Source organism: Meles meles, chromosome 8, assembly GCF_922984935.1.
Source record: "Meles meles chromosome 8, mMelMel3.1 paternal haplotype, whole genome shotgun sequence".
Lineage (NCBI taxonomy): Eukaryota > Metazoa > Chordata > Mammalia > Carnivora > Mustelidae > Meles > Meles meles.
This window is the reverse complement of record NC_060073.1, coordinates 42,933,687-42,957,331: the sequence shown is the minus strand read 5'-3', so window position 1 is coordinate 42,957,331 and position 23,645 is coordinate 42,933,687. Positions and strand designations below refer to the sequence as shown.

The window sequence follows — 23,645 nt, the reverse complement described above, 5'->3', positions numbered from 1 at the left end:
CTCTAAATCAGTCAATAAATAAAAATCTAAAAAAAAAAAAAAGTGGTGTGTTACATGTTTTAGCTCCTTTTATTCTCCTAGAATGAGAAATCTATCTTGTTCATTCCATTGAATGGTGTGGAGAAGCTAGACCCTCCTGCTGTTTGTTGTGCTCTGCCAGGGGCTAAATGTGAGTCATGTTAGAGAATCTCTCCTTCTCTTCCCCTCCTGCTGCAGAGCCTGGGGTTACTGCCTTGTCCCAGATTCTGTCTGTGTTCTTACATAAGAGTAGCAAACATGTATCCTATATACTTTTCTAACTGGGCAATGTTATAGACCTCTGCATTGATGGATTTTATCTTCATAAAACCCTATGAGAGCAGTTACCTTTATTCCCATTTCACAGATGAGGAAACAGAGAGGCTTAGTAACAAGCATGAGGTCACACAGTGAAGAAGAGACAAGCTGGGATTTGAACCCTGAAAGCCTGGCTCTAAAGTCCCTTCCCTTAACTGTTAGGCTATTCTACATATAAGGAAACTGACTAGAGAAGAGAAAAGACGGACTGGGACGTGGCAGTACAAAAATCACATTTGTGGTACTGGCCCTCCCATAGGTGTGGGCAGAGCCTGGGTCGAGGCATTCCTTTACGAGAAGGAGATTTGGTCTGAAGACAACTGGAATCAGGCAGCCTTGGGTCTCCCATCCGGGATGGCTTGCGCTGGGCAGTTGACTAAATCTGAGCCTGCCCTCCTCTGTGAAAGGGGGTTGTAATGGAAGTTGCCTCTTAGGGTTGCTGCCAGGGATGAATGAGGGATGGTATAATTAGCAGCACCTGGTCTCACCCTGGCTCATGGCAAGAGCACGTTAGATGTTTTCCATTCCCTGCTTATGAGTCCTGTATATCCTGACGACTGTGCACTGAAAGATTTATTCACACTCCAAGTAGTCACCCAGTATGGTAGGCGGAACAGGGGACCCCCAGAAGCTCCACATTCTAATCTTGGGAACCTGTGTGAATGTTATTTTACATAACACAAGGGACTGTGCAGGTGTGATTAAGTGAAGGGTTTTGAGACAGGAAGATTATCCTGGGTTTTCTGGGCAGGCCCGGTGTGATGGCCAGAATCCTTCTCAGGACGGCAAGGAGGTGAGTGAGGACATGTGATTACAGGACCAGGGTGGGAGTGGGAGGCAAGAGACTGGCAGATGCTGTTCCTGGCTCTGAAGAGGTTAGAAAGGGCCATGAACCAAGGCATGCCAGTGGCCTCTAGAAGCTAGAGAAGAGAAGGAAAAACTGATTTTCCCCTAGAGCTTGCAGAATGGACCTAGCAGGCCGACTCTTTTATTGTAGCTCTCCCAGACTCTAAGAGAATTTTAGGTTGCTTAAGCCACTAAATTCTGGTCCCTTGTTACAGCAGAAGCAGGAAACTAATACTCTCTGGGATTCAACCAAAATAATTCTTTCCATATTATAAGTATGCTACCTGAATTTCTAGCAGAGGCTCATTTGGCTACTATGAGCCCCTCGGCTTTCTGAGTTGGCTGGAAGTTGCTTCCATTGTTAGAAGACTTCAGAACAGAGTGTGCGGCCTTTGAGCTAAATTCAGAGCAGGACGCTGTAGGGAAGTAGGGAGAGAACAGAGCCCCATATTTAGTTTCTGGCAGTGCAGGGCCATATTGTGGGTGGCCTCAGACCCTACGCTGTCCCGGGGTCCACGGGTGTCAATTACAACTTGGGCCCCAGGGACTCGTGACCTCTTCTCGAACCTACACTTATGAGTAGGTATTGTGCTCCCCAACTAATACGATGTTTAAACACATTTTGAGATATTTATCGTATTTTAATAACATCCAAGCTTTGTAGTATGTATAACGTCTTTTTCATCTTGTGGTTCAGTAAAAATCTCCATATTCCCAGCACCTGGCACGGGGCTAAGTACATTGGAAGCGCTCAGCTCATGTTTCTTAGATGAACGAGCTTCAGCAATAAGTGGCCCGACTGTCCAGGAACTGCCCAGAGAGTAGGGGTGATGTCGCATATGAACCTTCAATATGTCAGATATGTATTATGTATTTGTGTTTTTCAGTGCTGTAAAGAAACTTGAGTTGTCTTAAGCCAAGAAATTCTCTCCAGTCCTCTCATGATTTTATATTTTACCTTAGTTGTAAAGACGGGCGGGAAAGACTCCCATAGAGCAGATTAATTTCCTTGATGAGGGAAGTAGCATTTGGTTGGGCAAAGCTTTCCGGAGCAGAGCCCCCCCACCCTCACTCGGGAGTGCCCAGGGACATCACCTGGAGGGCTTGTCCCAACAGGGTTGGGCCCCACCCCCCAGAGCTGCTGATTCAGGAGGCCGAGGGTGGAGCTGGGGTATTTGCATTTTTAAAAGAGCAAATCTTGGGCTGCTGATGCCCTTGGTCTGGTGACCACACTTTGCCAAGGGTTAGCTTCAAGCCAAGTACAGAAAGCCTCTTTGGGGCTCCGCCTGTGCAAACACACATGTAAATGTGAATTAGCTTGCAAAGTTTTTTAAAATTTGTAAAAATTAACAGTATCTCCAGAGGGTTTATTTAAATTTCAGGATTTCGAATGAGCCAGTCATTTTGCTTTTTTGGAAAGGTTAAGATGCTGTGGATATCCCCTTGTCTGAGAACTGTAGTAGGCTCGGAATGGATCAGATCTGAATTGTGCTCATGGCCATGGTCTTGGAGTCTGCCGGCACATTCTCTGTCCCTTCTAGCTCACTTAACCTGTGTGACCCTTGGTTTCCTCTATTGAAAAGTGGAAGCGATAATCCTTTAGCACGTTGTACTTAACCGCCTGCCTCCCAGTAGATGATAACGTCTTTGAGGGTGCTATTGCATCTGTCCATCTGTCCATATGGCCTGGCACCTGGTAGATGCTCAGGGAATATTTACTAAAGATACACTCAGCACACCTGCCTGGGGACTGAGGCACTGTCAGCGGCAAAGTGGTGCTCTGTAAGGTTAAAGAACTTAGCAAATGTGAGGAGATGGCGGGGAGAATAGCCACACATCTTCTTGAGCTAGAAGAGAGATGGGATGGTGACTTACAACCACAGAGATTGTGGTTTACAGAACAGCCATCTGGGCCTCATGCTTGGATCCATCTTACATGTAGTTCCTGTGTTTCAGCCTAGCATCAAAGGGAGGTCTTTTGTATGTGTGGGGTTTTGTTTGTTTGTTCATTTTTTTTTAATGATTTTATTTATTTGTTTGACAGAGAGAGATCACAAGTAGGCAGAGAGGCAGGCAGAGAGAGAGAGGAGGAAGCAGGCTTCTTGCTGAGCAGAGAGCCCAATGCGGGGCTCGATCCCTGGACTCCGGGACCATGACCTGAGCCAAAGGCAGAGGCTTTAACCCACCGAGCCACCCAGGCGCCCCTGTTTGTTTTAATTTTTCCATGAAGCGTAACTGAGCCAGGACTTTCTCTTCGCACTTGGGTAAAGCACCGTTAGCCTATGGAGTCTGCATTTTGGGGACTGGTCAGTAGATGAAAGCCCGTGGGCTTAACCTCAGCAAAGGGAGGAGGACAGTTGCTCACGAGCTGAGGTCAAGTCCCAGAAAACCTTTTAAAACAAACAAAAAAACCTGAATCAATGCCGATAGGTGAAAATCAATGTACTTCGTAAAAATTGATCTTCTAGTCTGTCTGTCGTCCCTTCCTTCCTCCCTTCCTCCCTCCCTCCCTTCCTCCTTCCCTTCCTTCCTCCCTCCCTTCCTTCCTCCCTCCCTTCCTCCCTCCCTTCCTTCCTCCCTCCCTTCCTTCCTTCCTCCCTCCCTTCCTCCCTCCCTTCCTTCCTTCCCTGATGATCTACCAGTGCCCGTTGGCACTCCTCAGGCCAAAATTGGCTAAACCCGGGTAGCAGCTGCCCCCTCCAGAAGGGTGTGGGCTGCATTTGTCCTATGCTCCACCATTCCCTATTGTCTTACACGCAGCTTTTGTTATTCATTTGTTACTGGCCTGCCCCGTACACACAGTTGAGGTTTGTGATCCCCAAACTGTTGCATTCTTAGGAGTGTCATGAACTTCTTCAGAGATCCTAAGCACTGGCATATGGGCATTTTTGAAAGATCCTTGTTTGGGAGCATTTTGACTTGAAAATAATGCCCCTAAATGTTTATATTAATACTTTTCTACTCCTGAAGATTTCAAACACTAGAAAAGGAACATAAATATCTCCTACAAAACACATGCAGGAGAATGTGGGGAGAGTCAGCTCCTTCCTCTGTGAAGCGTCCTTTGTCCTTCCAATATGAAGATGAGATTTGGTTCAGAAGGACTGATGGCTCGCCATCACACACAGTCAAAATCCCAGGGTTGGGGAGGGGACCACAGTGGCCCATAGCAATAGTGAAGCCCTTGCCATTTCGTTGTTAACAGTCCGTGTTTGTGGGGGCCTTCACAGATTTAAACCTCTTTCCATTAAGTGTTCTGATTCCCATTCTACCATGTGTTTAATATCTGTAGCTCTAGAAGGGGACTTTAGTGCCTCCATTTCCCCATCTGGAAAGTGGTGATAGCATCGACCTCATCTACTGGTGAAAATGAACTAAAATATGACGTATGTCAAATAATTTATCCCAGTGCTTTGTGTTTCCTAAGCATGTAAATATTAGTTTCTTAGGTCTCCATAAGGCTTTCTGTATGCCCATTTTTCTGACAGGAAAACTGAGGCTCAGGGAAATCAAGGACTTTACCCTAAGATAGTCAAGAAGCTGAGAAATCGACAGATATCCTCTCTGGTCCCTTCTCTCCGGGAGGGTAAAATTCCCTATCCGTAATTACTCCAGTCACAATGCAGCGGACAACACTTTGACTTAAGGTTTATGCTGTGGAGGAGATGGGAGTGGATGGTAAAATCTTTTCTTTTTCACACTTTTCTCTGAAGGAGCAGGAAGACAAGAGGTGGAAATCCAGGCAGCCTGGATTCTTTTCGCTGTTGTGAAGGACACCCAGTTCCCTTTCCTGGGAGATTTTGAGAGAAATCAACTGGGAATTAAAGCCTTTCCTGGGCCCCATCCTGCCTCTCTAAGGGAATCCTGAGGTGGAAGCTCTGACTAAAGCAGGGTGTCCTTCAGAGGGTCGGCCTGCAGATGGGGTATTTCCTTTGACTTGATGTTTTTCCTCTACCTTGTGAGATTCCTTTCAGAGACTTGTAGAGATTTTATTCTGAGTTTCAGATGTACTGATGCTTTATTTATGAATAGCTCTAAAGCGCCCTATTTTTATAATCACAACAGTTTAATTTTAGCCTTTAAGGGGAACATATCTTCCTTATAGGTAAAATTGTATGAAATGGCCAATATTTCACCATTTTTAACCTCCAAAAAATTGCGGTCTTATCCAGCTCAGCTGGATACTTGACAAGGACAGAAATAGTAACAGAGATTAGCATTAAAAATTGACACTATTTCTTCCCAGGTGCATTAGATATCTTGTAGCCTTGGAAAGCTCAAGGATATCCTGTAATAGAGACCTTCCTTGTCTAGTCTGTTCTTTTCTTCCGGCAGGCTTGCTGCCTCTGACATTCTGCCTATGGCAGTAAACAGAGTGGGGAATTATTTAAATTATTCACAGAATCCTTAATTTTTGATACCATATGACTTCTGATTGGGCAGCATATAGCTCTTTGCATAGATCACAAATTTTAGAATTCAAAACCATTAGTCAAATCTCGCGTCTTGGTATATTTTGTGTGCTACTTGCAAAATCTCCCCAATTACATATGAATTATCATCAGCGGTCTAGAATTCAGGCGGCGCTCTGTAGCCATACCTACTAACAGCTTTTTGAAATTAAAAAAAAAAATAGATTGAGATGATGTATAGGAAAGTTGCTAGTAGTGTGCCTGGCATATAATAATGACCCACTAACGACTAGCAGCCTCTGAAATTGGAGTGGAAAGGGAAGGGCAATTTTTGAATTCCATCTCCCGCAGAAAAGAACATGACCAGGTAATGTTTGCAGGCACAGGACGAAAGAGCAGACACCTTCATCCCTGCCTTCACCAGTAGGGAGGGCGAAGCCTTGCAGGATTCTGAACTGGGTACGAAGGCGCTCTGCTTAGCTTTGCTTTCCTGCTTATTGATGCTGCCAGGGTGTTTCTTGCAGTGTGTGGCGCTATCCTTGGAATTGCACGGTTGAAATCCAGGGACTGACTGCTCGCGAGCAGCCCAGAAGAACCAGAGCTACAGACGATGGTGAACTGACTGAAAAACAAAAGTGCACTCACAGGCTGGTCTGAGGGAACTGGCCACCCAACTGGGGGGCAAGTCTAGCTCCTGGTCTTCATCTGCAAAAGTTCCCATTACCCTGTTCCTGTGTATGTATTTGGTCTGTGGGGAAAATGACCTATTCTAGCAATACTTTCATGGAGGATTGGCTATTGCACTCGTGGAATGTATCCAGGGTCTGTTTTGTTTTACATTATGTTTCTCTTCTGCCTCTTGAAGACTTTGTGGTGGTTTATGGGTTTACGGATATAAATATGGCCAAGATACAAGAAGAACCAGACTGTAAACAGTGAGTCCATTTCAGGCTTTTGAGTTGGTGAGTTGATAGGTGTGTAACCCTTCCCACGTTTGGGATCTGTGTTTAGTGGGGAGATTTTTGCTTCTAGTCTGCTTTTGTGTAGGGGGCTGTCTATCATGTGAGGAAGGATCACGCTATTTTGTCCCCTCTGTTTCCCCTTCCCCTGGAGCAGAGGCTGCAAGAGAGTAAATAGTCATTATTCATCAAAGAATGAATGAGGCTACCAAGTTTTTGTTAGTTGTGGGGTGGAAACTCTCTAGCACGTGTCCACGGTACCTCTCTTCTCTGTTGGTTCAAAAGGCAGCCCCACGTTTGGGGTCCAGAAGGCAGGCGTTGTTGAAGTTGGTGTCTGAGTTTGTATCCTTCTCTGTAGGAAAAGCCGGGTTTTTCCTCAAAAGATCATTGCTCTTTCTTAACGAACCTGTTTGTTTGCTGTCTTAGGGTTTTTTTTTTTTAAAGATTTTATTTATTTATTTGACAGACAGAGACCACAAGTAGGCAGAGAGGCAGAGAGAGAGGGGGAAGCAGGCTCCCCGCTGAGCAGACAGCCTGATGCGGGGCTCGATCCCATGACCCGAGATCATGACGTGAGCCGAAGGCAGAGGCTTAACCCACTGAGCCACCCAGGCGCCCCTGTCTTAGGGTTTTTTATGTAACTTAGTAAAGGAGACTTTGAACCGAAATCTTTTGGGGTAGAAACTGCTGATTCTAACAGGGTGGAAAGAATTCTAGCTACAAGGAACCCATTCATAGAGAGGCGGTGCAAGTGTTGTGTAACGAAGCAAGCCTCAGAGTGTCTCACAAATTCCAAAATGATCCTGTACTCCAGGAGAGGCCAGTGATCTCTCATATTCTGCTTTTATGGAATTGTATGAAGAAAGAGTCTTTTAAAGTTCTGGCTATGTAAAATTTCAGACCCTTGACCCAGGTCAACCCATCTCTGCCTCAGTATCTCTGCTGAGAGCGTTCTATACATTCCTGTGTTCTAGATGAAGAAGTAGAGACTTAAAGCAGTTAATGCATTTTGCTAGAGTCTCGTGGGTGATGTGAGGGAACCGGAATCTAGTGGGGGAGTCCAGAGCCCACAGGTAGCTGTCCGACAGGTAGCTGTCATCTAATAACGGTGATGGAATACAGGTACCAGTGGGAGAAGTGACCCACGGGAAGCCAGCAGCAGTCCTTCTGCCCCGGTGTGAATTAGTTTACTTCTGTCTTTTCAAGAGTAGGCTTGCTGAGACATAGGCCAGACGTTAGGTGATGGAGAAGACCCAGAGTCCTGGATAGCCAGATTTGAGGGGAAAGCTAGGAGCAGATGGAAGTCAGCCCAGGTAAGCTTGGCAAACTCTGTTTTGCCAGGGGCCAACTTCAGACATAGCTTTGGGCGTATCATGGGCTTAGAATGATAGCCCAGAGATGTCATGTCAAAAAGGACAACATAGTAACAAATACTGCCAGTTATGGGCACATGCTGAACCACACATACATACATTCCTCTCTTGGAATGGCCACCCGCCCCCGCCCCGTGAGATAGGTGCTGCAGTGCCCATTCGACAGGTCAGACCACTGAGGAAACCTAGTGGAGATCATCGTTTCATCAACTGCAGAATCAGGATTGGAACACAGTTTGTGGGACTCCAAAGCCTGTGTTATGTCCCTGAATACTACTCCTTAGCCCTAATCACTCCCCGCTAGCATTTGTATCCAGCTCCTAACTTGGAGGCCTCACCTTGGAACAGTCCCTTTGTGGGGAAGACCAGGAAGTGAGGCAACATGACCCTGAAACTGGAGTGGGGAGGTGATGTTAGCAGCGGCCTGCCGGACGAATGCACGTGGGGGCATCCGCTGGGCCCCCCGACCGCGCCAGTCCCCAGTGGAACTGTCCCCCTCCTCGCTACCGGTCCATGCTCTGCACAGCTCAACTGTAAGGGTTCATTTGGGGAGCCTCCAGGGTCAGGACTGACTTCTAGAACGTTCATTACCCCTCCCTTTCCAGATTTCTCTTTGTCTCGAGGGAAAAATTGAGAAGTCAGAATATAATAGGAAAATGAGGTATTCTAAGCATTTGGAAGCAAAGTGGAGAAAGATCGTCACTGGAGGAATTTGAGATTCTTGTTTTCATTTTTTTTTTTTTAATCCATATGGACCTACCCATTTGCTGTAATAGAGAGACTTCTATAAAGCTTTTTTCCTCCCTTTTCTTTCTTTCTTTCTTTTTTTTTTTAAGGAGCTCTTGACAACATCTTGGAAAGCTGAAGTTATGTTATATACAGTAAGATGGGTAACATTGCCAATTAAAGGAAGGAGCTGGGCGAGGCATTAAAGTAGCAAGCGCCATCTAGCCCGAGTCCCACATTCTTCAGCTTTCTGTTTCAAAGCTGCCAAGAAGGCTAGAGTGGATGTGCTGAATGGCCAAAAGTGGGTTAGAAGGGGTGGGGCCCCTTGTGCTATTGGGTTAAGATGGCTCCGTGCATCAGCCAAGCAAGCAGCAAATTTGGGGGTTCACAAGGGAAGATGCTCTTGAATATCTCTCCACCTGAGAGAATCTGAAGTGCCACCTTATAGTTCCCTCATTTCTGGGGTCTCCTAAAATGAAAATCATAATAGCCAGGCCCCACCAGCTCAGTCCCATGGGACTCTGTTTCCAGGACCACACTGTGGCCCATGAGCCATACGATCACGAGCTGGTGCTGGGCTCCAACACTGAGAGAGGTGTCCGAATAATAATTCAGCTGGACAAATCCTGCATCAGGTCATGGCCTAGGAGGGAAGAGACAACACAGGTGAGACAGGCATGTAGGAGAAGCACTTCCCCGTAGTTCATTTTGCCTTCTGGCTTTTTGGTTTGGTTTCATGATTGCACTTTCTTTCTTTCCTTTTTTATTTATTTCTTTTATTTCTCTTTTCTATTTTTATTCTTGGAAAGGGGCAGAGGAAGGAGTGTCAGAAAGACATGGTGGCCTGTTGGTTAAGAAGCAGACCTTCCTGGGGCACCTGGGCGGCTCAGTGGGTTAAAGCCTCTGCCTTCGGCTCAGGTCATGATCTCAGGGTCCTAGGATCGAGCCCCGCATCGGGCTCTCTGCTCAGTGGGGAGCCTGTTTTTCCCTCTCTCTCTGCCTGCTTCTCTGCCTACTTGTGATCTCTTCTCTATCAAATAAAATAAAAAGAAAAGAAAAGAAGCAGACCTTCCTAATACATGTGACCACAGATGCTGACCTCCCATTCCCATCCCTCCCTATCTCCTTGCCCAGCCCAGATGTCACTGGCGCCCCTACTTCAAGGACACTGCTTGAACCATCCCAGACACAAAATAGCCCAGCTTCAAGCTTTCAGACTGGAAGGGCTTTTCCTGGCTGCTGTTGCCCTGGTAATGGTTGGGAGATAGTACGCTCCAAGGCTTCCCTAAGAACTGGAAGGAGCCCTGCCTTCTCTCTCCTGTGAGTTATTGAAGATGGGCTGTGTGGCCTGCCCTCTTCTCTTGCTCAGTGTCCTGTCTCCTAGCTCTTCTCCTCTGCCTGCTGGCCTCCAGCCATTTTGATTCTGTTTTGGTTACCAGAGAGTGGTATGCTGTTCATCCTGCATGGAACCTTCAAAGCCGTAGGTTTACTGGGTTTGGAATGGTCTGTCTCCCCGCTCTCGGGGCCCAGTTAACTCTTAGGGCTCAGCTCACATTCCCCTTCAGTCGGTAAATCTGGAGCATCTGCAATGTGCTCCTCACTATTCTAGGGGCCTGGGGCCATATCAGTGAGCAGATGGACAAAAAGCCCTGTCTCTTTGAACCTCCATGCTATCTCTTCCTTAAGAAATTTTTATTCAGGGGCACCTGGGTGGTTCAGTCAGTTAAGCATCTGCGTTCAGCTCAGGTCAGGATCTCAGGGTCCTGGGATGGAGTCCTGCATAGGGCTCCCTGCTGAGTGGGGAGCCTGCTTCTCCCTTTGCTTCTGCAGCTCCCCCTGCTTGTGCCCATTGTCTGTCTTTTGCCTCTTTCTCTCTCTGGCAAATAAATAAATAAAATCTTTTAAAAAATAAAATTTTCTTAAAAAAATTTTTTTTTAAAAATCCAACTCTCCTCCCCAGGCACCTGGGTAGATGAGGTTTTCTAGTACATGAGAGATGTTGTCTCTTACTTGTGCATTATTGTCTTAACGGCCAGTCCCCCCTTCTGTGAGGTCAGGAATTATTCACCACTGTATACCCAGCAGCTGTTCAGTAGGTAGGGGGTCAAGGAATGGATGAATGAATGGAGGAATAATTATTTTGTTGACAAGTAGCAGCATCAGGTGTGAGGGTCACACTTCTGGAAGGAAGTTGTTTGAGCCGATGTATGAGGCTCCTGAGGAAGCTACACTGTTGTGCTTTTAGACCATCGAGAACTTGCAAGTTCTTACTCAGTCTTCTCTGGGGTCCGCGTCTACCATTCCCAAGGCTCTGGGTATTTCATGACTTTAAAAAATGGCTGTAAGCATGCCTGACTTTCATGCAGCAGCTGTTTGCCTCTCCTCCCAGGACAGAGATCTCCAAGGAGCCGCAATGAGAAACTCTTAACTCATGAAAACTCGTGCCCCATTTGCTTGCGTGCCCGGAGCCCCATCTTCCCGCTTGGGCTGGGCAGTGCCCAGAGGGATGGTCTCCGTTTGCGTTTATCATTTTCATGCGCTTTGCACTCAGCTACACTGGTATTCCGAGAAAAATGCTGCCATGACAACTGCCACAACAGATGGTATTTGATCAGTCTCTAAGCTACGGAGGAGATATACAGCCGTTCTTCCGGGGTTTGCATATTTCACTTTATCATGAGACCCAGGCCAGCCTTAACCATGGTTGAAATGTGAAGTTTTCCATTTGCCTCCCATCCCTCCCCCTTCTCTTTCCAGTTGTTTGGCATTTGTTTTGATTTTCCTTGCTCTCTGGCTGTCCTGGGTGGAGATGTACTCTTGGACATGGGAAGCAAAGACGGCAACACACACAGTCTGTGGAAGTTGCCCTGCAAGTCTCAAGTACAGAGATTGTTGAGAAACTCTCCAACTTTGGGATAGAGATCCTGGCTGAGACTGGGAGGGAGCCCTCACTGTAGCTTCCCTCTCCTGGACCATCACAGTCACAGACGTTACACAGTGAAGGCCGCCTGTGGCCCCAAGCAAAGGGAAGACTGTGCATGTCCATCTTGGTCTTGGTTTGTCCCCTTACTCTACCTGTGCCTGCAGCCAACCCCATTCTGTTCCCAGGGTCTCTCCAAGCCATGTTGTGCTCCCACTTCTGGGCTTTCCACCTCCACCCCACCTAAAACTCCAGGAACTTCTTTCCAGAGCTCTTGGACCCATTTCTATGGCAGCGATGACCACAGAAGCCTTCTCCCCCGGCGCAAAGTGCGGCTCCCACCCTCCCCCACCCCCAACACTGGAGTGTCAGGCTTTGCACAGATTTTTGTCAGCTAATTTTGGAAAGTAGTTTATATTGGCTGCTATGTGTTAATGAACCACTTTGGTTGTATTTACATACTTTGCTGCTTAAGAGCCTTTCCCATCACTCTGCATTCCCAACTCCAATCAGATCCGCCTCTCACCCTGTGTGTCTGGGGAGCACATGCACCCCAGGGCTCATCAGTGCTAGGCACGGGGACACCCTTGTGCTTGCTAAGGGCCCCCGGCCAGGCCCTCACTGGGTGTGGTGACGGTGTGCAGTTCCAACGGTGCATGAGGATGGATTGCTTGTTTACTGTATGGTACTTGGAAGAAAACCTTAAGGTGAATTTCAGTCACAAGAGAGGCTGGATCAAAGAAACACTCTCCCCTTCTGATCTCCTTCCAAGTGAAGCCAGGAGGTTGGAATCCACATCTGACCCTATTCTGCTTCCCAGCCCCGCTCTCTTCCTGGGGTGCAGATGAAAAGAGCGTGGGTCTCAGCAGCCTTGTCAGGAGTGATGTTTAACCTTAATGGAACGTTATTAAAGAGTGGATTTGAGACTTGAGGAATGTTTTTTGAACTCCTTCTTTGAGCAGAGAAATCATAGTAGAGGGAAAAAATTCAAGGCACTTGATGAGCTTATGAATCGTCTTTTAAATGATGACCCAAGTTCTTATTTTTAGTTTTAACATATTCCAGGAGTGCGATGCAACCATCCAGACTCTGTCGCCTGCTTTATCTCCTCTTTAGGAGAAAGCGTTCTTGGTGCCTGTTGACCTTCTCCCTCTACCTAACCAAGGAAGATCCTGATGCTTCCTTTGCTTCTATGCTCTGATTCTCCCTGACATGGCTGGGAATTAGGGTGTGTGTCGGATGGCTCTGTGGACCCTAGAGAGAAGGGCTATGTAAGTGTGGGCTCCTGGATAGGACGAGGACTCTGCCCTAACATGGTCAAGAGAACCCAGCACAGTGTCTGGAACAGAGCAGACATCTACACAATTATATTGATTGCTGAAAAGAATCACAGGTTTCTCAGGCTTCGTACTATTGACCCTTTGGGTAGGATTTTTCATCCTTCTGTGTGTTGTAGGATGTTCAGCAACATCGATGGCTTCTACCCGCTAGATGCTAGTGCCCCCCCCCCACACACACACTGTGAGAACACAGAATGTTGCCAGATGTCCCTTGGGGGTGGCAACATTGTTACCCCTTCTCCCAGCACTCTCCCTGCCCTGTGGAGAAATGATCTTGAAACTCTTTGAAAGAATGATAGAGATTTTAAAAAGTAACAGGAGGAAGACAAATAGTCCAGGTAACCTATTTATAATTATTCATTCCTTTAGTAGAATTTAACATTAAAAGAGAGCCCAGTAGATGGCTGAATTGAAGTGAACCAAGGGCTAGCCTGGCAGGAAGAAATTACCATGTACTTTAAATGATACGATATGCATTGAATGCTCCATAAATGTGCCACGTAAATGTGCTTTATGTTCCTTGGAAGAAAATGTTTATAGAATTAGAATGTTGTAGTAGGGCAGTGATTTTCTTGAATACCTCAGTGGGGGTCTTTTTTGTTTGTTTGTTTTTAAATCCATGCTATTCTGCCACACTGTTGTTGAAAAAATGTAACCTACCCACGTCAGCACACCTCTGTGACGCTTGCCAGGATAGATACCAAGTGTACTATTTTTGATTTTACATTAATAGATTCCCAAGCAGTCAGCTTTTTCTTTATCTCAATTCTCACGGGGACAATACTTGCCCAAACCTCACTTATCAGCCATGTGCAAGATACACTGAAGAAGCAGGATAGGATTATTCAAAGGGAAAAGGGATTGAAGAATTTTATAATTTTATCATGATTTAAATATTAGTGCCTCTCTGTGGGGGCAACAGATCCTTTTGTGTGGTTTTCGTACATTACCATTGCGGGCTGTTGTGGAAATAAGGACTGATAGTTATTTTTCTCAAAATGGAACAGGGGGTAATAACATTTAGAGATCTAATTTTGATTACGTAAAATGTAATCCACAGGGGTTCTCCCGCCGTTCTTCCTTCTTTCCCCTCCTCTTACCCTCTAGGATAGTGGCACCTGCTTGTCATGGTCAGTCCTTCTGGCTTGGAAGGAAGGAAGAGTTAAAAGCAATCTTGCTTTCTCTCCCCCTTTATACGAAATGCTTTTCTGCAGTGGTGGCAGGCATAACCCATAACATCAGCATTTATTTGCAGGAAATTGCATTTTGCCCCTTTTTCCAGAGATGATTAAAAAAAAAAAAAAAGTCTCCCAGATGAGGATCTTTGAGGGTGAGCTGGAGGCTGGGAGAGAGAAGGGAACAGCGGGCTAAAAACTGTAAGGAAGGAACAGCCTCGGGATCGGGGTGGAGCAGAGTCTTAAAACGAGGGCAGTTTGACTGAGGTGCCCCCCTAGCTCAGTTTTGTGTTTGGAAGGTCTGAGGACTGGGAGCAGAGAAGGAAAATGCCAGACACAGGGAAGGAGGACATACATTTCAGGAAGACTGTCTTGGAGCCAGACTTTACACAAATTAGACCTCTCCTTGCACTGTAGACTCTGCACTCTGTGGCTATGAAGTCGCCTTCAGAAGATCACTTGGGAAGGGGAAAGGAGAATGGTCACATGGACACTGTGAAAGACAGTCATTTATTCAAGATAAACCCTATGGGTTAAACACCCTTTTGAATGTATAAGAATGCTGACTGAGCGTAGGAAGTTGGGTGGGGGGCAGGGGAGCTCTCCTCTGTGAAATGCAAACTGTGTGAAATTCAAAGATCCTTGTGCCAAGTCAAAAGCAGTTTCTTTTATTTACGGTCACCATTGACATTAATCGAGACTGAACATTTTCCTGTAGACCAAAAAAAATCATTAGCCTTGACAAATGAAGTCAAATCAGACCTTTGGGAATGACCTAATTGTTCGTTCCCGAGGGCTGGACGTTTGCTTGCCCTTGGCTGTGGCATCAGCCCTGGCAAGCCTGGGAGGCCTCCCCGACTCTGGCAGGTGGGTTCCTTCTTGTCACAGAACACACAAAGGACAGAGGGGTTCACGGAGGTCACAGCCCTCCCTCGTCACCTGCAATGCCCGCCAGCCCGAGAATTTTGAGTAAACGCGGCCCAGAGCCCTGCTGAAACTTCCATTCACTGTTTTCACATGTGACGGCGTGCCTCCTTTGTGCTGGAAATTTCTCCCAGCTGCTGGTGGACAGGGTGGGTCTACTGTCCCCTTCTTCCCCACCTCTATTTTTCTGGCAGCTGCTCAAATTTTCAGGATAGCTCTAGGGACAGTGGTGCACAGAGGCGCTCTCATTCCACTCTGGTTATTTTTGGTAGCCATGAGCAAGCCAGGGCCTCAACTTCTGGAACTGTGTGGTTGGGATATTAGGTAACTTTTTCTTGTGCAAGTACAGACAGGGAGTCCTGACCTGCACCCATCCATCCGTTCATCCATCCATCCATCTGCCGCTGGCACGTCATTTTCCTCCTTGCGAACCTTAGTAAATGCACAGTGAATCCTCTCTCCGACATCGCACTTTGTTCCTGATAAAAGATGGCTCTGAGAAGGCTGAACCTTGATTGAGTGTATGTCATTTTTTTTTTTCTAGATTGAAAACATAGATGCCTGCTTGAATTTCCTGGCAGCGAAGGGAATAAACATCCAGGGGCTGTCTGCAGAAGGTGAGTCAGAGCACTTGTCACGAAGCTGCCTTTTCATTGTTAGAAATGCCCACCTGTTACTTACTGATGACTTTAATACAGTTAAGCCCAGGGGTGCTGGTGTGCTTCTGGCTTTGTTTTCCTCCTGGTTTTGAGGCAGCTCAAGGCCTGTCTAGACTCAACTATGCCAACTTTTTGACACCTAAAGAATCACTCCAAGAATGGAGATCCCACCAGGCCGGCCGATGTCTGCTAGACACAGAGGAGGGGTTACCGGAGAAGCACCCGCTTCTCTGGAGGAGGGCTTAATCCAACAATGCCGATTTGATTCACCCAGCTAGCAATTCAGTTAATTATCAAGCCGGGCCTTATCTGTGGGAGAGAGAACACTTAGCCACAGCTTATATTTAAATTGCACAGTTCCCAGGGAAAAATGCAGAGTCCTTATCTCTTGCTTTTCTTAGAAGAAGCAGCGCTTTTCTTAGTTCAAAAAAAAAAAAAGAAAGAAAACACGTGATATATTAATGAGAGGCTGCGTTTTGACATCCTGATTAGTTTTTAATTAACTCCAATTGGGTGGCTAATTAGCACGTTAGCGTGTGCTGGTGGTTTGCTATTCAATTAAGTATTGGTCTGGAGATGGCTGGTCCGAGTTCTCAGCCGCCTCGGGCAACGTCTCGCCCTGGAATCTTCTGCGCTCTCTCGGGTTTGTAAATACAGGCAGCTGCCAGCCCAGACGTGGCCACAGGCCTCGGCAGCCTCCCAGCCTCATTAGGCTGCACCTGCCTCCAGTTTTCCCAGAACAGGTAAAGCAGTTTGGGCCTCACGTGACCCCACCTTCCCCTAGCAAGGTTGCTTCTTGAAAAGATGCCTATTAGCATCGACTCCGGTGGTCAGGGTGGGGAGGAGGGGGGGGCAGTGAGGAAGGAAGGAGCCCAGTAGAACAGGTAAGTTTGCAAGTGTGGCCTACGTGGGGCCTGTTCCTTGCCTCTGCCCTGCTACTCGGTGAGAGCTTGATTTTCCCGGCTGTGTGAACGATACTGGGGGCGGGCGGCTACTCCTGATGCCTCGTGGGCATGTCGTGCTGTGTCTGAATGTGACCTCTCCGATGCTGGCCTGCCCCAGGTCAGGGGTGGACACACTGCTTGCAGAGGTCTCCATGGCTGCTGTCGGCTGGTCAGCCCTAACCCCGGCTCCAAGAGGGGGGATCCTTGGAGGATTCCTTCACCCTGGAGGATGGGCCCTCCTCCGTGGGACTGAGACCTGGGCTCCATGACCCATGAAACGCAGCTTGCTGGGGCGTGGTGGGGCTTGGTGTGGGGTTTCCATGGATAGGTGGGGAGATGCAAATTCCTATCTGAGGAACATCATTTCCTTCTGATAGAGCATTGTTGTGTTGGCGGGTGGGTGGCACGCATAGGCTCCTCCTGCTTTCTGGAAGGGGTCAGACCCCAGGCCTGCCCCCCCCCCCCCAGCAGAGCATCAGCAGGGACTTGCCCAGAGTCCTGCTCAACAGAAAGGGCTCTAGGGGATGCGGACTCCATGTAAGTCACCTTCATCCATGTGGCCTGGAGGTGACACGTGGCCCCTTTGCCATCTATCTGTGTGTTGTCCTGCGTTCTGCCTCGTTTGTCCCCCTGAACCTACCCCGTCCTCTTGCGACCTTAAGGCACAGATTATTCAGTAAGTACTTGTTGAATAAATAAGTAATCCGCACTTCTCAGGCTTGTCTGCGAAGCAGCTCCAGCGCCTCCAGCTGAAGTGGGGACTCATGATAGCCGGGATGTACAGATGACAAAAGTTGACTTAAAGAGGTGCCGAGTGACAGTCTCAAAGCCTGTAGCTAGTGAGCGGCAGAGCCAGAGCTGACCCGGGTCTCTGTGATTTCAGATCTCGTGTTCCTGGTGTCTTTTGGGACAGGAGGGGAATAAAGTCGAGGCATGTCATGTACAGGTGAAGGAAACCAGAAAAGATCTAGAATTTTCTTGGCCAGAACACTGTCTCAAAAGATAAGGCCTATCAGGGAGACCCTCAGCTCCAGCCTTGCCCATGTTAGGATGTGGCCCGTGGGGGTCTCTGAGCACAGAAGATCCTACCGACCCAGTGTGTTGAGGTGTCTGTCATAGGGGCACAGTCGGGAAGTGGCTTCATGGTGTTTCATTAACAGCTCCCCCAACTGTGTGATGTGGAACCCCTCATCTTTCCTGCTGAGTCGAGACTCACTTTCTGACATCTTAGCCAGAACACATAACTCGTCAGTCATGGTCCATTATTAGAACAGTTTTATGTTAATGCTTATGACAGTATTGTTTTGGTTTTTAAAAAATTTAAATTTAAATTAAAGTGTATTATTAGTTTTAAGGGTAGAATTTAATGATTCATTAGTTGCGTACAACATCCAGTGCTCATTACATCATGTGCCCTCCTTAATGCCCACCACCCAGTGACCCCATCCCTTTACACACACCCCCTCCAGCAATCCTCAGTTTTTTTCCTAGAGTGAACAGTCTCTTATGGTTTGTCTCCTCTGTTACCTTATTTTTCCATCCCTACCTCTATGTTCATTTGTTTTGTTTCTTAAATTCCACACATGAGTGAAATCATATGGTATTTGTCTTTCTCTGACTGACTTACTTCACTTAACATGATACCTTCTAGTTCCATTATTGCAGTTGCTGCAAATGGCAAGATTTCATTCTTGTTGATGGCCAAGTAATATTCCATTGGATATAGATACCACATCTTCTTTACCCATTCATCTGTCAATGGACATCTGGGCTCTTTCCATAATTTGGCTATTGTGGACACTGCTGCTATAATCATTGGTATGCACGTGCCCCTTTGGATCACTACATTTGTATCTTTAGGATAAATACCCAGTAGTGTGATTGCTGGGTTGTAAGGTAGCTCTATTTTCAACTTTTTGAGGAACCTCCATGCTGTTTTCCAGAGTGGTTGCATCAGCTTGCATTCCCACTAACAGTGTAGGAGGGTTCCCTATTCTCTGCATTTCTCATCAACATCTGTGATTTCCTGAGTTGTTAATTTTAGCCATTCTGACTGGTGTGAGGTGGTATCTCACTGTGGTTTTGATTTGTATTTCCCTGACGCTGAGTTATGTGGAGCATTTTTTCATGTGTCTGTTGGCCATTTGGATGTCTTCTTTGGAGAAATGTCTGTTCATGTCTTCTGCCCATTTCTTGATTGGATTTTTTATTTTTTGGGTGTTGAGTTTGATCAGTTCTTTATAGATTTTGGATACTAGCCCTTTATCTGATAAGACATTTGCAAATACCTCTTCCTATTCCATAGGTTGCCTTTTATTTTTTGTCTCGTTTGCTTTTAAACTGCAGTTTCACATTCCGTTCACTGCTTTTTTTCACCCACATACCCCAGAGAAGTGGCTTTGGAAGATTGGAGAGGGGGAGGGGGGCCTGGGTGGCTCAGTCAGTTAAGTGTCCAATTCTTTATTTCAGCTCAGGTAATGATCTCAAGGTTATGAGACAGCCCCACATTTCTCTGGCTCTCCCCTCCACCCCACCCCCCGCCCAGCGCTCTCTCTCTCTCTCTCTCTCTCTGTCTCTCACATACACACACACACACACACACACACACACACTCACGCTTGCTCACTTGTTCTCTCTCTCTCTCAAAAAAAATTAATTAAAAAGTAAAACAGAAGAAAAAGAAGAAGATTAAAGAGGGATGGGGGCCTAATGACTTCTCCCCCTCCCCCTTTCCTTTGTCTGAGCCTCTAGAACTGGGGCAGATAAAACAGGAAGAATTCTGCTGGGTGAAGTTGCTGCCCTCTTCTTACAGAGCCATAATTGCTCCTGTCCCCAGGCCAGAGTTTCTGCATGCCCTACTGACCACGGACTTCCTCACATGCTGTTCCCGGAACATTAGTAGTCTTTTGTGAGATTGTCTAGCAATTCTGGTTCACCCTCAGTGGCTAACATTTATATCTGGTCCCCCCCCCCAATTCAGGCCCCTTAAGATCCCCAAATAAGGTGGTCCTAGTGAGATTGTAAAGCTCAGTCTCCTCACCCCTGTATTATGCATTACAGAACTGGCAGGAATGTGTGGGCTCCATCTTCCACTTAGAGTAGGTAGCACAGTCCTTCTGTCACCTGGAAGCCCCCACCACGTAATTTCTCTCCAACTCTTTCCTCCCTGACTTAGGTGGCCAAAGAGGCAGATCTGCCAAGTCTGTGCTGAGTGGGTGTCCAGTCAGGGCCAGGAATGCCAGTACCCGACATGGAGTGATTCTCTTGGCCCCTCTACTCCTTTGTTGTCAAGGAGCACAAGGACCTCACCTTCTTTTCCTTGGCGAGGGGAGGAAATATCCAGTATCTGTGATCATCAGACATTGCCACCTTCCCCCATTCTGCAACACTTTCTCATCTAGAAAGATCTAGATTTTGGGGGGGGGGGGGTTGTGGGGTTTTTTGCTTTTTTTTTGTCCATTGAGGCATTTTATTTGCTTGTATGTATTACACCCCTAGAAAAGGCATCCCAGGATTTTCCCTCCTGTGTGTTTTTGCCTTGCTGGTCCATGACAGCAGCGAGGTCGTCCATACAATGAAACCAGACTGGCGGATGGGAGCAGATTTCTGCTGTTTTTCTAAATCTTTGAGTTTTACATCAGATCTAGTGATCATCACTCCACCCTTGTTTAACCTGCCTCGAGGTTCACAACAACGTTCCCAGGTCTGTGACCATCAGTGATTTCAAATTCGCTAATGTAAGCATGCTTCATCATCACAGCCAGAAACTGGAGGACCATTTTTTGGAGCATGGCCTTTGAGAGAGCCCACCGTCGGAGCATGACCTGACGTTTGCCTCTCTTTTCAGCATTGTTAATGCTCTTGAGAGCATCTGCCAGGATGTTCATGTGTAATTCATGGGCAATCCCATTACAGTGGCCCAGAAAGATGGCAGAAAAAATCCTCTAGATCTTACCTTGGCTTTTGAGGTTGGGGGATAATGATGGTGTTTGTTGGTGAGACAGATTCTGGACTAGTGCTGTCTTGGAGGAAGGTGACTGGCCCACACTTTTGTCAACTCCTTGAACTTCTAGACAAAGGACACTTAGAGACTTTTTATCCTCAAATGGGCTTTATCCACTTTATTCAATTTCAGGATTACAAGAAATCTCTCACTTGACATACTGTTAAATTGTAGGACTAGAAGCCATTTATGGAGAATCCATGTGCCAGTCAGGGAGCTAAGTGCTGTGCATGTTTTATATTTTATTTAACCCCCCCCAACTTTTTGAGATCAGTATTCATTTTATCCCCATCGTACAGAGGAGGAAACTAAGGCCCAGAGAGATTAAGTCCCACATGGGAAAAGGGAGGCCCACAAGGTCAGCCGTGGCTAAGCTACTCATCTGTTTCAGAGGCCTGGTGTTCTCTGTTACTCCTCACAGTCTTAACCACCTGCATAATTACTAGAAAAGCATTATTGTGTTTAAAGAAATAATGTAGTTTTAATGCTTTTTGTTTTCCTTTTGAAGACGGTTGAGTGCCCTGAGGCTCCTCCTCTGATGAAAACCATGGGCGGTTGGAAAACCCCTTATGTACTTCTCCACCCTCTTGCAGTGACTAAAGCAGGGTTTAGAACCTCGGGAGGGTGTATGCACCTGTCCTTGAAACTTTGCAGCAGATCATGCCCTGCCCCAACCTGCCCAATAGAGGACCACAGAGCGCCTTTGTTCCAGGGTAGAGGCTGAGGGCCCAGGGGAACCCCCATGGAGACACTACTGGTTTGGGACACTTCCCCTGGACTAGGCCTTCTCGCCCGCCCCCTCTGTGTTCCAGATAGTTGGAACCATCCGGTGTCGTGGGAGCTTGGGCCTCACCCTAACCTGGGTGATTTTCAAGATCCCTTCAACCCCTCCCCTGACACACACACTCTACCTGTCCCGTGGGGAAGGATAGTCTTTACCCTTGGGAGCTTTGCAAACACCTGGCCCTGAGCCCATCCTCCCGTAATGGAGACGTGAAGGTCTGGCGGGTAAGACATATCCTATTTAGTTCAGCAAACATTTGCTGGGCACGTCCTGTATACCAGGCATAGTCTCAGCCATACAAACTTTGCTCCAGTTTCCATTAATAAGAGAGCTGGGCTACTGGTACGTACACAGTGGTGACAAAGAAAGCCAGTGACTAGCTTGGCTTGGGGGCAATCAGGGGGATTGACAGAGGCAGAGGGATTTCGCCGGGGTTTGACAGGATACAGAGGCATTCACCAGACAGGAAAAAAGATGGGAAGTCCAGACAGAAGACAAGGGATAGGTAGTATGACAGGACTGAGGACCCCCTCTTTATCAACCTTGAGGACTGGAGGAGACAGAGGCAGAAAGATCCTGCCGGGTGTCTCCAGGAAGCAGTGCATGCTTTTGGAGTGAAGTTGGCTGCTGACCTGATGAGTTCAGACCTGGTTTGGCCAGAAACCTAGATGTTGAGCTCGTTCCCCTTTTCATCTAAGCCAGAGAGCTCAGGTCTTTCTGGTCCATCAGGAGAAAAGCCGCAGGTGGATTGTTTCCTTTTTCTCCTGCCCACATCACCTGTGTGGCAGGGAGTGGACCTGATTCTGTTCCTCACCAGAAGGGGCCCTGTAGGCTCTTCCACCCTCCTCACCCGTCCCACTCCCCACCGTGGGTGTAGCCATCGACCGGCTTGGTGAGCAGGACACAGAAGGGCTACGGGAATGGGGTGGGAAGTTCCGTGGCGAGTGTAGGTTATGCTGATGGAGGAGCAATGCCACAGAACCCCAGTCCCAGATTAGCCGCGTATGTCGGACGGCACTGTGAGTAAAGAGAACTGGATAGGAATTCCGACTCCAAGGTCTGGTCTGAGCTGGCCCTGCCTTCCTCTGGCTTCCGGTCCATTCTTCCCTACGAAGCAGATTTCTTTGTATTAGAGTATCCCAGTGTTTGTGCCTTTGTAAACCAGGTCTGAGGTTTCAATAATGCTGGAAGAAAAGAACTCCGTTTTTCCTCTCCTTCATGCCTGCATCCCCGTACAGTATCTGGGTACATTTGTACCAGCTGGTGGGAGCAGAGAAATCCGTCAGAACTGGAGGGAATTAAAGAGTCCAGGTGCTACTGAATTTCTTGGGAATGGAACAATGACTGCTGTAGCCCGTTCAGCGGACGTGGGTGCGGCCACAAACAGAAACGCCATCAGGGTTCTCAGGCAGAGGTAGACACCAGCTAGCTAGTGTCGTGTCCATTCTGGCTAGGTCTGTGGTGTTTTCCTTTCTCCAGAATTCTAGAATGAGGACAGCTGATCCGACATAAAATGATACTGTTTTTCCAAACCTTGGGAAATGTCATGAGGGAAACATTTTTTGTGGGCCGACGGATTGTGTCGTTAGCCGGTTGGTGCCGCCCGCTTACTAGGCCTCGTGGAATGCAGACACACTCCCCTCGGAAATGTGGGGAGAACACAATTCCAGCTATTTTGGGTACTGTCTGCTGTAGACCACCCATGGCAAAAACTTTGTGGCTTCCAACCCCAAACAGAGCATCTGCACCTCTCCAGTTTTTGTGCTCTGCGAAGAAAAGGGAACAGTCCAAACATCCACCACCTGGGGAGTGGGCCTGGAAGATGTGGTCTATCCATACACTGGGGGTTACTCAGCAATGCGGAGAACGAAACTAATGACAAATGCTCTAACGTGGGTCACCTAAAAACATGTTCCGTGGAAGAAGCCACATGCAAAAGACTACATATTACATGGCTCCCCTTGCAGGAAGTGTCCAGAAGAGACAAAGCTTGTAGAAACAGGAAGCAGATTCGACATTGCCTGGGAATGGGTTTGGGGACTGACTGCGGATGAGCCGGAGGACTCTGTTTAGGGTGATGGGAGTAGGCTAAGATGACAATTCACTGACGTGACTGAAAATCATCACACACTTAATTTTCTGGATACAAATTGCCCCTGGGTAAAGCTGTTTAAAAGAGAAACGGGGGGGGCGCCTGGGTGGCTCAGTGGGTTAAAGCCTCTGCCTTCAGCTCAGGTCATGATC

General features: G+C 47.3%; 1 protein-coding gene across 6 annotated transcripts in view; it reads left to right on the top strand.

The window, feature by feature from the left end:
• The window catches only part of NAV2 (neuron navigator 2), a 399,056-nt gene that overhangs the window by 142,621 nt on the left and 232,790 nt on the right, over positions 1-23,645 (top strand). For all 6 annotated transcript variants that reach the window (XM_046014626.1, XM_046014624.1, XM_046014625.1 and 3 more), the window contains exon 4: positions 15,556-15,628. In XM_046014626.1, coding sequence (XP_045870582.1) covers positions 15,556-15,628 — 73 coding nt within the window. The remainder of the gene's footprint in view (positions 1-15,555; positions 15,629-23,645) is intronic.